This window comes from Entelurus aequoreus, linkage group LG06 (genome assembly GCF_033978785.1).
Source record: "Entelurus aequoreus isolate RoL-2023_Sb linkage group LG06, RoL_Eaeq_v1.1, whole genome shotgun sequence".
NCBI lineage: Eukaryota > Metazoa > Chordata > Actinopteri > Syngnathiformes > Syngnathidae > Entelurus > Entelurus aequoreus.
In genome coordinates, this window is record NC_084736.1 from 6,101,065 (window position 1) to 6,114,581 (window position 13,517).

The following is a 13,517-nucleotide window of genomic DNA, read 5'->3' on the forward strand; positions in this document are numbered from 1 at the left end:
GAAAGGCTGGTCCTAAAGAGGTAGGCATTTTTTCGGAGGTCTCAAGAAGGTAAGAAATACAAAAGTGTGTGTGTGTGTGTGTGTGTGTGAGTGTGTGTGTGTGTGTGTGTGTGTGTGTGTGTGTGTGTGTGTGTGTGTTGTCATGCGGTCGGTGTTTTGTGTCGTCTTCTCGGCTTGGTGGTGTGCTTTGAGGTGTTGACCGTGTCTTTTTCTTTCTCTTGTCAACTTGTTTGTCTCTTTTTGTCTCCTTCTTATTTGTCAACCTGCCCCATTACTTCCCCCTATCCACCCGCCTGCGACCCCCCCCCCCCCCCCCCCCACCCCCATTCCCATCCCAGCTCTCCCCGTCCTTGCTCCCGCCTTTCTCCAACCCTCCGGCCCCTTCACCCACCAACGGACCCCCGTCCCCCAAGTTCGGCCGGGAACCCCTGTCGTACTATTTGAAGGAGATCAATAAGACAGTCAAACCCAGAATCTCGTCCTTCCGCACACTCAGGAGATCGGTGAGTCCACCTAAAAAAGTAGAGACCATCACCCACTGGGGCCTGCACTTGCTGTGTCTTTACATCTGCACCACTTTCATTTTGTATTTCATATCTTTGCTTTTCATTACATTCACTTGCAACTATGTATTTACCAGAAGTTCACCCCAGAGAGGCTCCCCCCGGTAATAAGGACCATGTTATATTGGTGCAAACTGGGTGACTCGTACAGGGGCCACCTTCCTCATGCAAATACTAACCAACCATCAATTTGGACTTGTTTGTAAAGGTCAAGTTTGCATTGAAAAGGTGGCCCCCTGCTGGTGAAGGGGGGTAGAACATTGTGAGGAAAAAGGCAGTAATTAAGTTGTGAGGGACAAAATGTGAGTAATACTTGGAAAATTCTGACTTTTTAAATTCATTTCGTTCAAAACTATTCTTGCAATATGACAACTTTGTTGTCTTGTTGCATCTTGATATTAAACTTCATTCACTTTGAACTTCATTCCTCGAAAAATAAAATGTTCTTAGTTGACCTTATTCTTTTCATAATATCACAACCGTACACAAGTAAGAAAAAAATAGTTTTCTGGCATATTTAAAATGTAAAGAATTTATTCCTGGAATGTCACAACTTTACTGTCGTATCATTTATTTTTTATTTTTTAAAATATAACATTTTTCTAGTTTACCTTATTTTTCTCGTAATATTACAAACTATAACCTTGTAAAAAAAATAATTCTGGCATATTTAAAATGTTAAGAATTTATTCTTGGAATGTCACAACTTTACTGTAGTATAACTTTATTTAAAAATAAAAATAAAAAAACAGTATTAGTTTACCTTATTTTTCTGTTAATATTACAACCATAACCTAGTAAAAAAAAAAGTTTTCTGGCATATTTAAAATGTTAAGACTTTATTCTTGGAATGTCACAACTTTACTGAAGTATAATTATTTTTATTTTTTTTAAAATATAAAATTTTCTTAGTTTACCTTATTTTTCTCATAATATTACAACCAAAACTTAGTAAGAAAAAATAGTTTTCTGGCATATTTAAAATGTAAAGACGTTATTCTTGGAATGTCACAACTTTACTGTAGTATAACATTTTTTTATTATTTTTTTTAAACATACAATTTTCTTATTTTACCTTATTTTTCTCATAATATTGCAACCATAACCTAGTAAAAAAAAAAATTCTGGCATATTTAAAATGTTAATAATTTATTATTGGAATGTCACAACTTTACTGTAGTATAACTTTATTTAAAAAATAAATGAATAAAAAATCAGAGTTTACCTTATCTTTCTCATAATATCACAACCGTACCCGAGTAAGAAAAAATTGTTTTCTGGCATATTTAAAATGTTAAGAATTTATTCTTGGAATGTCACAACTTTACTGCAGTATACATTTTTTTTTTAAATATACAATTTTCTTAGTTTACTTTATTTTTTCTCATAATATTACAACCATAACCTAGTAAGAAACAATAGTTTTCTGGCATATTAACATTTTTAAGACTTTTTATTCTTGGAATGCCACAACTTTACTGTAGTATAATTTTTTTTTTTTTTTAAATATACCATTTTCTTAGTTTACCTTATTTTTCTCATATTACAACCATAACCTAGTAAAAAAAAATGTTTTTTGGGATATTTAAAATGTTAAGAATGTATTCTTGGAATGTCACAACTTTACTGTAGTATAACTTTATTTAAAAATACATTTAAAACAAATTCTTAGTTTACCTTATTTTTCTCATAATATTACAACCATAACCTAGTAAAAAAAATAGTTTTCTGGCATATTTAAAATGTAAAGACTTTATTCTTGGAATGTCACAACTTTACTGTAGTATAATTTTAAATTTTATTTTTAAATATACAATTTTCTTAGATTACCTTATTTTTCTAATAATATTACAACCATAACCTAGTAAAAAAATGTTTTCTGGCATATTTAAAATGTTAAGTTATTCTTGGAATGTCACAACTTTACTGTAGTATAACTTTATTTAAAAATAAAAATAAAAAAATTCTTAGTTTACCTTATTTTTCCTCATAATATTACAACCATAACCTAGTAAAAAAATGTTTTCTGGCATATTTAAAATGTTAAGAGTTTATTCTTGGAATGTCACAACTTTACTGCAGTATACTTTTTTTTTTTTTTTTTTTAAATATACAATTTTCTTAGTTTACTTTATTTTTTCTCATAATATTACAACCATAACCTAGTAAGAAACAATAGTTTTCTGGCATATTAAAATTTTTAAGACTTTAATCTTGGAATGCCACAACTTTACTGTAGTATAATTTTTATGTTTTTAAATATACAATTTTCTTAGTTTACCTTATTTTTCTCATAATATTACAACCATAACCTAGTAAAAAAAATGTTTTCTGGCATATTTAAAATGTTAAGAATTTATTCTTGGAATGTCACAACTTTACTGTAGTATAACTTTATTTAAAAATAAATTTAAAACAAATTCTTAGTTTACCTTATTTTTCTCATAATATTACAACCATAACCTAGTAAGAAACAATAGTTTTCTGGCATATTAATAAACATTTTAAGACTTTATTCTTGGAATGTCACAACTTTACTGTAGTATACTTTTTTTTTTTAAAATATACAATGCTCTTAGTTGACCTTATTTTTCTCATAATATTACAACCATAACCTAGTAAAAAAGAATGTTCTGGCATATTTAAATGTTAAGAATTTATTCTTGGAATGTCACAACTTTACTGTAGTATAACTTTATTTAAAAAATAAATAAAAATAAACATTAGTTTACCTTATTTTTCTCATAATATTACAACCATAACCTAGTAAGAAAAAATAGTTTTCTGGCATATTAAAAATGTTAAGACTTTATTCTTGGAATGTCACAACTTTACTGTAGTATAACTTTATTTAAAAATAAAAATAAATAAATATTAGTTTACCTTATTTTTCTCATAATATTACAACCATAACCTAGTAAAAAAAAATCATTTTCTGGCATATTTAAAATGTTAAGAATGTATTCTTGGAATTTCACAACTTTACTGTAGTATAACTTTATTTAAAAATAAATTTAAAACAAATTCTTAGTTTACCGTATTTTTTCTCATAATATTACAACCATAACCTAGTAAGAAACAATAGTTTTCTGGCATATTAAACATTTTAAGACTTTATTCTTGGAATGTCACAACTTTACTGTAGTATACTTTTTTTTAAATTTTCTAAATATACAATTTTCTTAGTTTACCTTATTTTTCTCATAATATTACAACCATAACCTAGTAAAAGAAAATGTTCTGGCATATTTAAATGTTAAGAATGTATTCTTGGAATGTCACAACTTTACTGTGGTATAACTTAATTCAAAAATTAAAATTAAAAAAATTATTACTTTACCTTATTTTTGTCATAATTTTACAACCATAACCTATTATGAAAAAATAGTTTTCTGGCATATTTAAAATTTTAAGACTTTATTCTTGGAATGTCACAACTTTACTGTAGTACATACCTTTTTTTTAAAAATAAATAAAAAAGATTTAAAAAATACATTTTGCTTTTTTATCATTTATTCTTTTAATAATTCAACCATATATATTTACAAAAATATATACATATATTTTTATACAGTATATATTAAAAAAAAAAATTTACTCTCATAAAATCACAACTTTTCCCCCTCGATAATATTACTTATTTTACTTATTTCTTGTAAAATTACAAAGGAATTAGCCTAAAAAAATATTTTTTTCATGTTATTACAACCACAACTTTGTCTTCTGGTTTATTCCATATTATAGTTATTCTTGTACCATCACAACATTAATCAATCAATCAATCAATGTTTATTTATATAGCCCTAAATCACTAGTGTCTCAAAGGGCTGTACAAGCCACAACGACATCCTCGGTGTCGAGTGGGTCTGATATAATATTGTGAAAGTCCAACACATCAGCGAAAGTCCAGTCCATGGTGGGGCCAGCGGGAACCATCCCGAGTGGAGACGGGTCAGCAGCGTAGAGATGTCCCCATCTGATGGACAGGCTAGCGGTCCACCCCGGAGCAGAGTAGAAAAGAAAAGAAAAGAAACGGCAGATCAACTGGTCTAAAAAGGGAGTCTATTTAAAGGCTAGAGTATACAAATGAGTTTTAAGATGAGACTTAAATGCTTCTACTGAGGTAGCATCTCTAACTTTTACCGGGAGGGCATTCCATAGTATTGGAGCCCGAATAGAAAACGCTCTATAGCCCGCAGACTTTTTTTGGGCTCTGGGAATCACTAATAAGCCGGAGTTCTTTGAACGCAGATTTCTTGCCGGGACATATGGTACAATACAATCGTCAAGATAGGCAGGAGCTTGACCGTGTAGTATTTTATACGTAAGTAGTAAAACCTTAAAGTCGCATCTTAGGTGCACAGGAAGCCAGTGCAAGTGAGCCAGTATAGGTATATATATGTATATATATATAGGTATATAAAGGTATATACAGTATAGGCGTAATATGATCAAACTTTCTTGTTTTTGTCAAAAGTCTAGCAGCCGCATTTTGTACCAACTGTAATCTTTTAATGCTAGACATAGGGAGGCCCGAAAATAATACGTTACAGTAATCGAGACGAGATGTAACGAACGCATGGATAATGATCTCAGCATCGCTTGTGGACAAAATGGAACGAATTTTAGCGATATTACGGAGATGAAAGAAGGCCGTTTTAGTAACACTCTTAATGTGTGACTCAAACGAGAGAGTTGGGTCGAACATTACACCATTACACCGTGATATTACTTAATACACGTCAACTTTTTTCTCAGAAATTACAGTTTATTGGTTCAACATTTATTCTTGTAATTTTACAACATTAAATTGTGAAAAAAATAAAAATAAAATAAAAAGTATATTTTTATATACATTTTTTTTTTTAAATATTTAAAATGAATATATTATACATTTTTTCAAAATTTTAAACATTTCCTACAGGTGGACATAACACGTAATGGTGGTTCTTTGGTCAAAATTCTTCATATATTATGTTTAACAGGCTGCTTTCTGTCTTTCTTTTTATTTACGTGCCTCCACTCAGACAGCATCTTCTCTCCGTCAGCCATGTAGTTTTTAGCGCTTCCATATGGAGTATGCTGACAGATTTAAGTTTGAACCTTGTATTGGAAATGGCAGCAGTCTATAACCATAAATGTTGTCAAAAATTTTTTTTTTAATGTGTTTAAAGCGTTTTCCTAAAAAAATTAAAATGTATTCTCATAAGATCACAACTTCATTTACCCCTGATAATGTTACTTAATTTACGTCAAACTTAATTATCGTAAAATTACAATTTTATTATACTAAAATGTTCTCTGTTCCTTTTTTTTTTTAATTCCAATTTTTTTCTGGAATTAACTGCAACTTTATTCTTGTAACATCACAGCTTTACTGTAGTAAAAATATTCCTTCTGCTCTAATTTTTAATTCACTTTGAACTTTATTGTCAGAAAATGACAATTTTCATATTTAACATTTATTCTAATACAACCATAAATCTTGTATTTTATATGTATTTTACAATTTGAACCCCCGAAAATGACAACTTTATTCTCATAATATCACAAATTATTTGTTAATATTATTTCATTTACTTTTAACCTAATTCTCGTAAAATTACAATTTAGTTATCCTAAAAATCAGTATTTTCTTCATAATTTTAGAACCTCTGTAAATTATTTTTTGGCATTATTTGAACTTTTTTTTAAATCCCAAAAACATTGTAAAATTACATAATTGTATTCGAAGTGTTTTCTTCCCGATCAATAATTCGGTCAAATGTATGTGTTTTCCTGTTATAGTACAACTTACCTTTATATATGTATTCTACAATTAAAAAAAGTAAACAAAAATGACAACTTTATTCTCATAATATGACAAATTATTTGTTAATATTACCTAATTTATTTTTAACTTAATTCTCGTAAAATTACAATTTAGTTATCTTAAAAATCTGTATTTTTAGCATAATTTTTTCGACTTTGGTAAATTATTTTTTGGCATTATTTTAACTTTTTTTTTTTAATTCCAAAAAACTTTGTAAAATTACATCATTGTATTAGAATCATTTTTTTCCGATCAATAATTCGGTCAAATGTATGTTTTTCCCCTGTTATATTACAACTTACCTTTCATATGTATTTTACAATTTAAAAAAGTAAACAAAAATGACAACTTTATTCCCATAACATGACAAATTATTTGTTAATATTACTTAATTTACTTTTAACTTAATTCTTGTAAAATTAAAATTTAGTTATCTTAAAAATCAGTATTTTCATCATAATTTTTCGACTTTGGTAAATTATTTTTTGGCATATTTTTTCCTTTTTTTTTTGCAATTAATGTAAAATTACATTATCGTATCAGTACAATAATTCGGTCAAATGTATGTTTTTCCCCTGTTATAGTACAACTTTTACCTTTTATATGTATTTTACAATTAAAATTTAAAAAAAAAAGACAACCTTATTCTCATATCACAAATTATTTGTTAATATTACTTAATTTAATTTTAACTTAATTCTCGTAGAATTACAATTTAATTATCTTTAAAAATCAGTATTTTCATCATAATTTTTCGACCTTGTTAAAAAACATTTTGGGATATTTGTTCCTTTTTTTTTTTTAAATTCCCTAAACATTCTAAAATGACATCATTGTATCAGAAGCATTTTTTTCCGATCAATAATTCGGTCAAATGTATGTTTTTCCCCTGTTATAGTACAACTTATTACTTTTATATGTATTTTACAATAAAAAAAAGAAAAAAAGAAGACAACTTTATTGTCATAATATCACAAATTATTTGTTAATAGTACTTAATTTACTTTTAACTTAATTCTCGTAAAATTACAATTTAGTTATCTTAAAAATCAGTATTTTCAGCATAATTTTTCGACTTTGGTCAATTATTTTTTGACATATTTTCCTTTTTTTTTTGCAATTAATGTAAAATTACATCATTGTATCAGTACAATAATTCGGTCAAATGTATGTTTTTCCCCTGTTATAGTACAACTTTTACCTTTTATATGTATTTTCAGTGTTTCCCATAAACTGCCAAGATACCTGTGGTGGTGGGGGCGTGACTATGGGCGTGGTCACCATGACATCATCGAGTAATTTGCATAATTTACTACAATGATATGATTTCCTCTAAAAAGGCTAAAAAAATGTATACTTACTAATTAATAATAACAGTTTTGTTTTAAACGTCCATCCATCCATCCATTTTACAATATAATTACAACACTTTATGTACATATTTATATACAGATTTGAACAATAAGTTATTCACTGAAATATATTTATTAATTGTGGTTATTACAAAAAATATATCTTATAAAATATAAAAGCTAAAATGTCTCTTAAAGCTCTGCCCCTTTAATTAGTGCATACTAAATAATTGAACTTTAGCCTACTACTACAACCATATTATTTACCAGCAACATAAAGTGAAACAGAGGCAGAGGTGTCCTGCCACAGTCAGTAACAAAAAAAAATAAAATAAATAAAATAAAAAATTTTATTTGTGGCAGAAGAAAGAAAAAAAAAAAGACAACCTTACTCTCATAATATCACAAATTATTTGTTAATATTACTGAATTTACTTTTAACTTAATTCTCGTAAAATTAAAATGCAGTTGTCTTAAAAATCTGTAATTTCATCATATTTTCCCCCTCTGTTATAGTACAACTTCATAAAATGACAAGTTTTATTTATATAATATTACGTTGTTTAAAAAAATTGTGACTTTAATCTCATAACATTGCATATTGGTTAGCTTTAGTTTATTACGTCATACAGAAATTGGATTGCATTCAAGATTCAGAGCAGTATTATTTCCTTTTTCTTTTCAGTGTGGCCTTTTTAATAAATTATGAGGAAATGTGATAAATGGTGGGGTTTTTTTTAACTTTGAAAGTTTATGGATCAGCTCACTAATGCCAGCATGACCAAATATGACTTGAATGGCCCTTGCCTGATTTGAAAACGAGGTGCAAAAAGTGAGCTGAAGTCAAACTTTGGTGTTCCTCCTGGGTGCGGTGTTCCATTTCCTCGTCTTCATTGTCCCGCGCGAGTTGAGGGTTATTAAAGCTCGCTTCCTGTGTGACCTCTTGGCAGCCCGTGGTGACGGAGGACTTCACCCACCTCCCCCCGGAGCAGCGCAGGAAGAAGCTGCAACAGAAACTGGAGGAAATTGGCAGAGATTTGCAGAAAGAAGTAGATAGTAGGTGTGTGTTTGTTTGTGTGTACACACCTATTCATCTCCATTACTGCCAATGCAATGTTCATGTTGTGACACATGACCACGTCTTGGATTTCTCAAGTCAGACCTGAGCTCTGCAGGAAACTCCTAAAATAGCCCCCCCCCCGCCCTCCCTTTTTCTGTCCGTCAGCGAGGCCCTGGGGAAGATGAAGGGAGTTTATGAGAAAAATCCTCAATTGGGAGACCCCACCAGTCTGTTATCGCAAATCAATCAGACGGCCCAGAATGTGGAGCGTCTGAGGGTGGAGCAAAGCAAGTATGAGGTAATGCATTGTTTACTTTCACCATTTATAGGCACTGAATTATTTATGGGACTCTAAGATGTTTATCTATTTGAGGGCGACTCCTAAAGGGTGTGGCCAGAAAATGCATTGGAAGACATATTAGATACAGTATCATGCAACTTTTAGAACACAAACCCAAGGCCCGGGGGCCAAGTCTGGTCCGACACATCATTTATTATTGCCCTTCAAGGCCTGGGAAAAATGTGTCCATAAGGTACTAGTGTTGACCCGATATTAATATTTTGGTACCAGTACCGGTACTAAAATGTACCTCGATACTTTTCGGTACTTTTCTAAATAAAGGGGACCACAAAAAATGGCATTATTGGCTTTATTTGAACAAATAATCTTACGGTACATTAAACATACCGTATTTTACGCACTATAAGGCGCACCTAAAAACCTCCAATTTTCTAAAAATAACTGAAAGTGCGCCTTATAGTCCGGTGCGCCTTATATATGGACCAATATTGAGCCACAACAGGTTCTCGCAACTACGGGATGCGTAACGTAACCCCAGCCTCTACTGTAGCGTCTATTCTATGCGCCTTATAATGCGGTGCGCCTTATATACGAACAAAGTTTTAAAATAGGCCATTCATTGAAGGTGCGCCTTATAATCCGGTGCGCCTTATAGTGCGGAAAATACGGTATGTTTATTATTGCAAGTTTGTCTTTAAATAAAACTGTGAACATACGAGACAATAAATGTCATTATTAGCTTTATTTTAACAAAAAATCTTAGTGTACATGAAACATATGTTTATTATTGCAAGTTAGTCCTTAAATAAAATAGTGAACATACTAGACAACTTGTCTTTTAGTAGTAAGTAAACAAACAAAGACTCCTAATTAGTCTGCTGACATATGCAGTAACATATTGTGTCATTTATACACCTATTATTTTGTACACATTATGAGGGACAAACTGTAGTGGCCCTTGACCAAAACAAGTGTGACACCCATGTTTTATAATCACAAGAAAAATATAAAAGTAGTTGCTGTTATTTTTGATGGTTGCTCAAACTTGACTTCCAATACGATACAATATCAGCATGAATGATACATACTTTTATTATTTTGTAGTGTGAAATGTTAAAAAAAAGGTATTTATTATTAATCGTCTGGAATAGACTTATGCTGTCTTTAAGTTGAAGTGGGGTAGTATTAGTTGTTGTTTTTTGGTGACACCTTCTGGCCACAATAATACTTTAAATTAAAGGGGAACTGCACTTCTTTGGGGGGGAATTTTGCCTACCGTTCACAATCATAAGAGACAATAACACACTTCTTTTTATTTTTAGAGATGATAAAAAACAATATTTGCAATATAAAATGGTCAAATTGTGAAATTTACTGTGGTTTTTACGGCATTTTTGTCTAAATGAAAAAAACAGTACTTTTTTTTTTTTTTCCTGTAATAAAATGTGGTGCTGTTTTAGCATTTACAGTAATACACATACAAACCTACAGTTGTTGATTTTCGGTAAAAAACAAAAAACAAACGGGCAGCTCAGGTGCCAAAATTTTACTGTAAAATTGCAGTTTTTAATTTACAGTAAAAAAAACAAATGTACATTTTACAGTAAAATTCTGGTTTTTAAAAATTTTAATTTTTTATAAATGTGATTTTTTATTTTTTTATTTTTTTTAGACATGTATCTCGTGCGCACGAGATACATGTCTAAAAAATAAAAATAAAAATAAAAATTTATAAAAAAAAAAAATTCTTTATGTCCCTTTAGGGCAGGGGTCACCAACGCGGTGCCCGCGGGCACCAGGTAGCCCGTAAGGACCAGATGAGTAGCCCGCTGGCCTGTTCTAAAAATAGCTCAAATAGCAGCACTTACCAGTGAGCTGCCTCTATTTTTTAAATTGTATTTATTTACTAGCAAGCTGGTCTCGCTTTGCTCGACATTTTTAATTCTAAGAGAGACAAAACTCAAATAGAATTTGAAAATCCAAGAAAATATTTTAAAGACTTGGTCGTCACTTGTTTAAATAAATTCATGAATTTTTTTACTTTGCTTCTTATAACTTTCAGAAAGACAATTTTAGAGAAAAAATACAACCTTAAAACGATTTTAGGATTTTTAAACACATATACCTTTTTACCTTTTAAATTCCTTCCTCTTCTTTCCTGACTATTTAAATCAATGTTCAAGTAAATTTATTTTTTTTATTGTAAAGAATAATAAATACATTTTAATTTAATTCTTCATTTTAGCTTCTGTTTTTTTCGACAAAGAATATATTTATTTAAGTGTGTATCAAACTGGTAGCCCTTCGCATTAATCACTACCCAAAAAGTAGCTCTTGGTTTCAAAAAGGTTGGTGACCCCTGCTTTAGGGGCTACGTAGAAACAAGCTACAAATTGCATTTTTGAATAAAAACCTTTGAACTGTTTTTTGCAGTTTAAGTATACATTCGATTATTGATATTTAAGTAATCATTTAATTTATTTGATTTCGAGACACATGTCTAAAAAAAAAAAAAAAAAAGTTATTTTTTTTTCTAAATTTTTTTTTTTTAGGCATTTTTTATAAATGTGATTTTTTTCGACATGTATCTCGTGCGCACGAGATACATGTCGAAAAAAAAAAAAAATAAAAAGTATAAAAAAAAAAAAATCCCCCATGTCCCTTTAGGGCAGGGGTGTCAAAGTCATTTCAGATCGGGGGCCACATGGAGAAAAATCTACTCCCAAGTGGGCCGGACTGGTAAAATCACGGCACGATAGCTTAAAAATAAAGACAACTTCAGCTTGTTGTCTTTGTTTAGAAATAGAACAAGCACAATCTGAAAATGTACAAATCATAATGTTTTTGGTTTTATTTTTTACAATTACCTGTTGCTGTTAATAGTATTCTATCTTTATTTGGCGTTATTTATATTTTCTGAATAAATTATGTGATAATGTTCATCAGTCAACGCACTGGTGTTCATTTTCAATCTATCAAGATAAAAAAAATATTTCAAAATCAAATTACAGGATGGTATTTATGTAGTTTGCTCATTTTCCTCGACTGATGTACTAACATCATGTGGTTGATTGATTGATTGAAACTTTTATTAGTAGATTGCACAGTACAGTACATATTCCGTACAATTGACCACTAAATGGTAACAACCGAATACGTTTTTCAACTTGTTTAAGTCGGGGTCCACGTTAATCAATTCATTCATTTTGTACAGTGGACACATTTAGAACAGCTGTTTTTTCATTCAAAAATTTCAAGGTCGTTTTTATACTTAGCAAACTCCTCCCACGGGCCAGATAAGACCTGTCCGCGGGCCTGATCTGGCCCTCGGGCCGTACCCTTGACACCCCTGCTTTAGGGGCTCCGTAGAAACAAGCTACTAAATGCATTTTTGAATAAAAACCTTTGAACTGTTTTTTGCAGTTTAAGTATACATTCGATTATTGATATTAAAGTAATCATTTAATTTATTTGATTTCGAGATACATGTCTAAAAAAAAAAAAAAAAAAGTAATTTTTTTTTCTACTTTTTTTTTTTTTTTAGGCATTTTTTATAAATGTGATTTTTTTTTTTTTTTTTTTAGACATGTATCTCGTGCGCATGAGAAACTATCTCGTGCGCACGAGATACATGTCGAAAAAAATAAAATAAAAATGTATAAAAAAAAAAAAATCCCCCATGTCCCTTTAGGGGCTCCGTAGAAACAAGCTACAAAATGCATTTTTGAATAAAAACCTTTGAACTGTTTTTTACAGTTTAAGTATACATTCGATTATTGATATTTAAGTAATTATTTAATTTATTTGATTTCGAGACACATGTCTAAAAAAAAAAAAAAAAAAGTAATTTTTTTTTCTACATTTTTTTTTAGGCATTTTTTATAAATGTGATTTTTTTAATTTTTTTAGACATGTATCTCGTGCGCATGAGAAACTACCTCGTGCGCACGAGATACATGTCTAAAAAATAAAAATAAAAATGTATATAAAAAAAAAACAAGCTACTAAATGCATTTTTGAATAAAAACCTTTGAACTGTTTTTTGCAGTTTGAGTATACATTCGATTATTGATATTTAAGTAATCATTTAATTTATTTGATTTCGAGACACATGTCTAAAAAAAAAAAAAAAAAGTAAAAAAAATTTCTACATTTTTTTTTTTTAGGCATTTTTTATAAATGTGATTTTTTTTATTTTTTTAGACATGTATCTCGTGCGCATGAGAAACTATCTCGTGCGCACGAGATACATGTCGAAAAAAAAAAAAAAAAAATGTATTAAAAAAAAAAAATCCCCCATGTCCCTACATTCGATTATTGATATTTAAGTAATTATTTAATTTATTTGATTTCGAGATACATGTCTAAAAAAAAAAAAAAAAGTATTTTTTTTCTACATTTTTTTTTAGACATTTTTTATAAATGTGAC

General features: G+C 29.7%; 2 protein-coding genes and 1 long non-coding RNA gene across 6 annotated transcripts in view; 1 reads left to right on the forward strand and 2 right to left on the reverse strand.

Annotated features, from left to right (window-relative positions):
* The window catches only part of LOC133651782 (protein shisa-8), a 648,746-nt gene that overhangs the window by 460,055 nt on the left and 175,174 nt on the right, over nt 1-13,517 (reverse strand). The window lies entirely within an intron of this gene.
* The window catches only part of LOC133651780 (cdc42-interacting protein 4 homolog), a 99,466-nt gene that overhangs the window by 82,027 nt on the left and 3,922 nt on the right, over nt 1-13,517 (forward strand). The window contains exons 10-12 of one of the 3 annotated variants that reach the window (XM_062049900.1): nt 641-667; nt 8,678-8,787; nt 8,953-9,085. In XM_062049900.1, coding sequence (XP_061905884.1) covers nt 641-667; nt 8,678-8,787; nt 8,953-9,085 — 270 coding nt within the window. Of the gene's footprint in view, nt 1-338; nt 504-640; nt 668-8,677; nt 8,788-8,952; nt 9,086-13,517 lie in introns of all 3 variants that reach the window. The other 2 variants (XM_062049899.1, XM_062049901.1) reach the window with 2 other exon arrangements.
* LOC133651784 (uncharacterized) overlaps nt 8,936-13,517 on the reverse strand; it is a 59,263-nt gene continuing 54,681 nt past the window's right edge. Inside the window, exon 5 of the long non-coding RNA XR_009826489.1 lies at nt 8,936-8,959. This is a non-coding gene — a long non-coding RNA (uncharacterized LOC133651784). The remainder of the gene's footprint in view (nt 8,960-13,517) is intronic.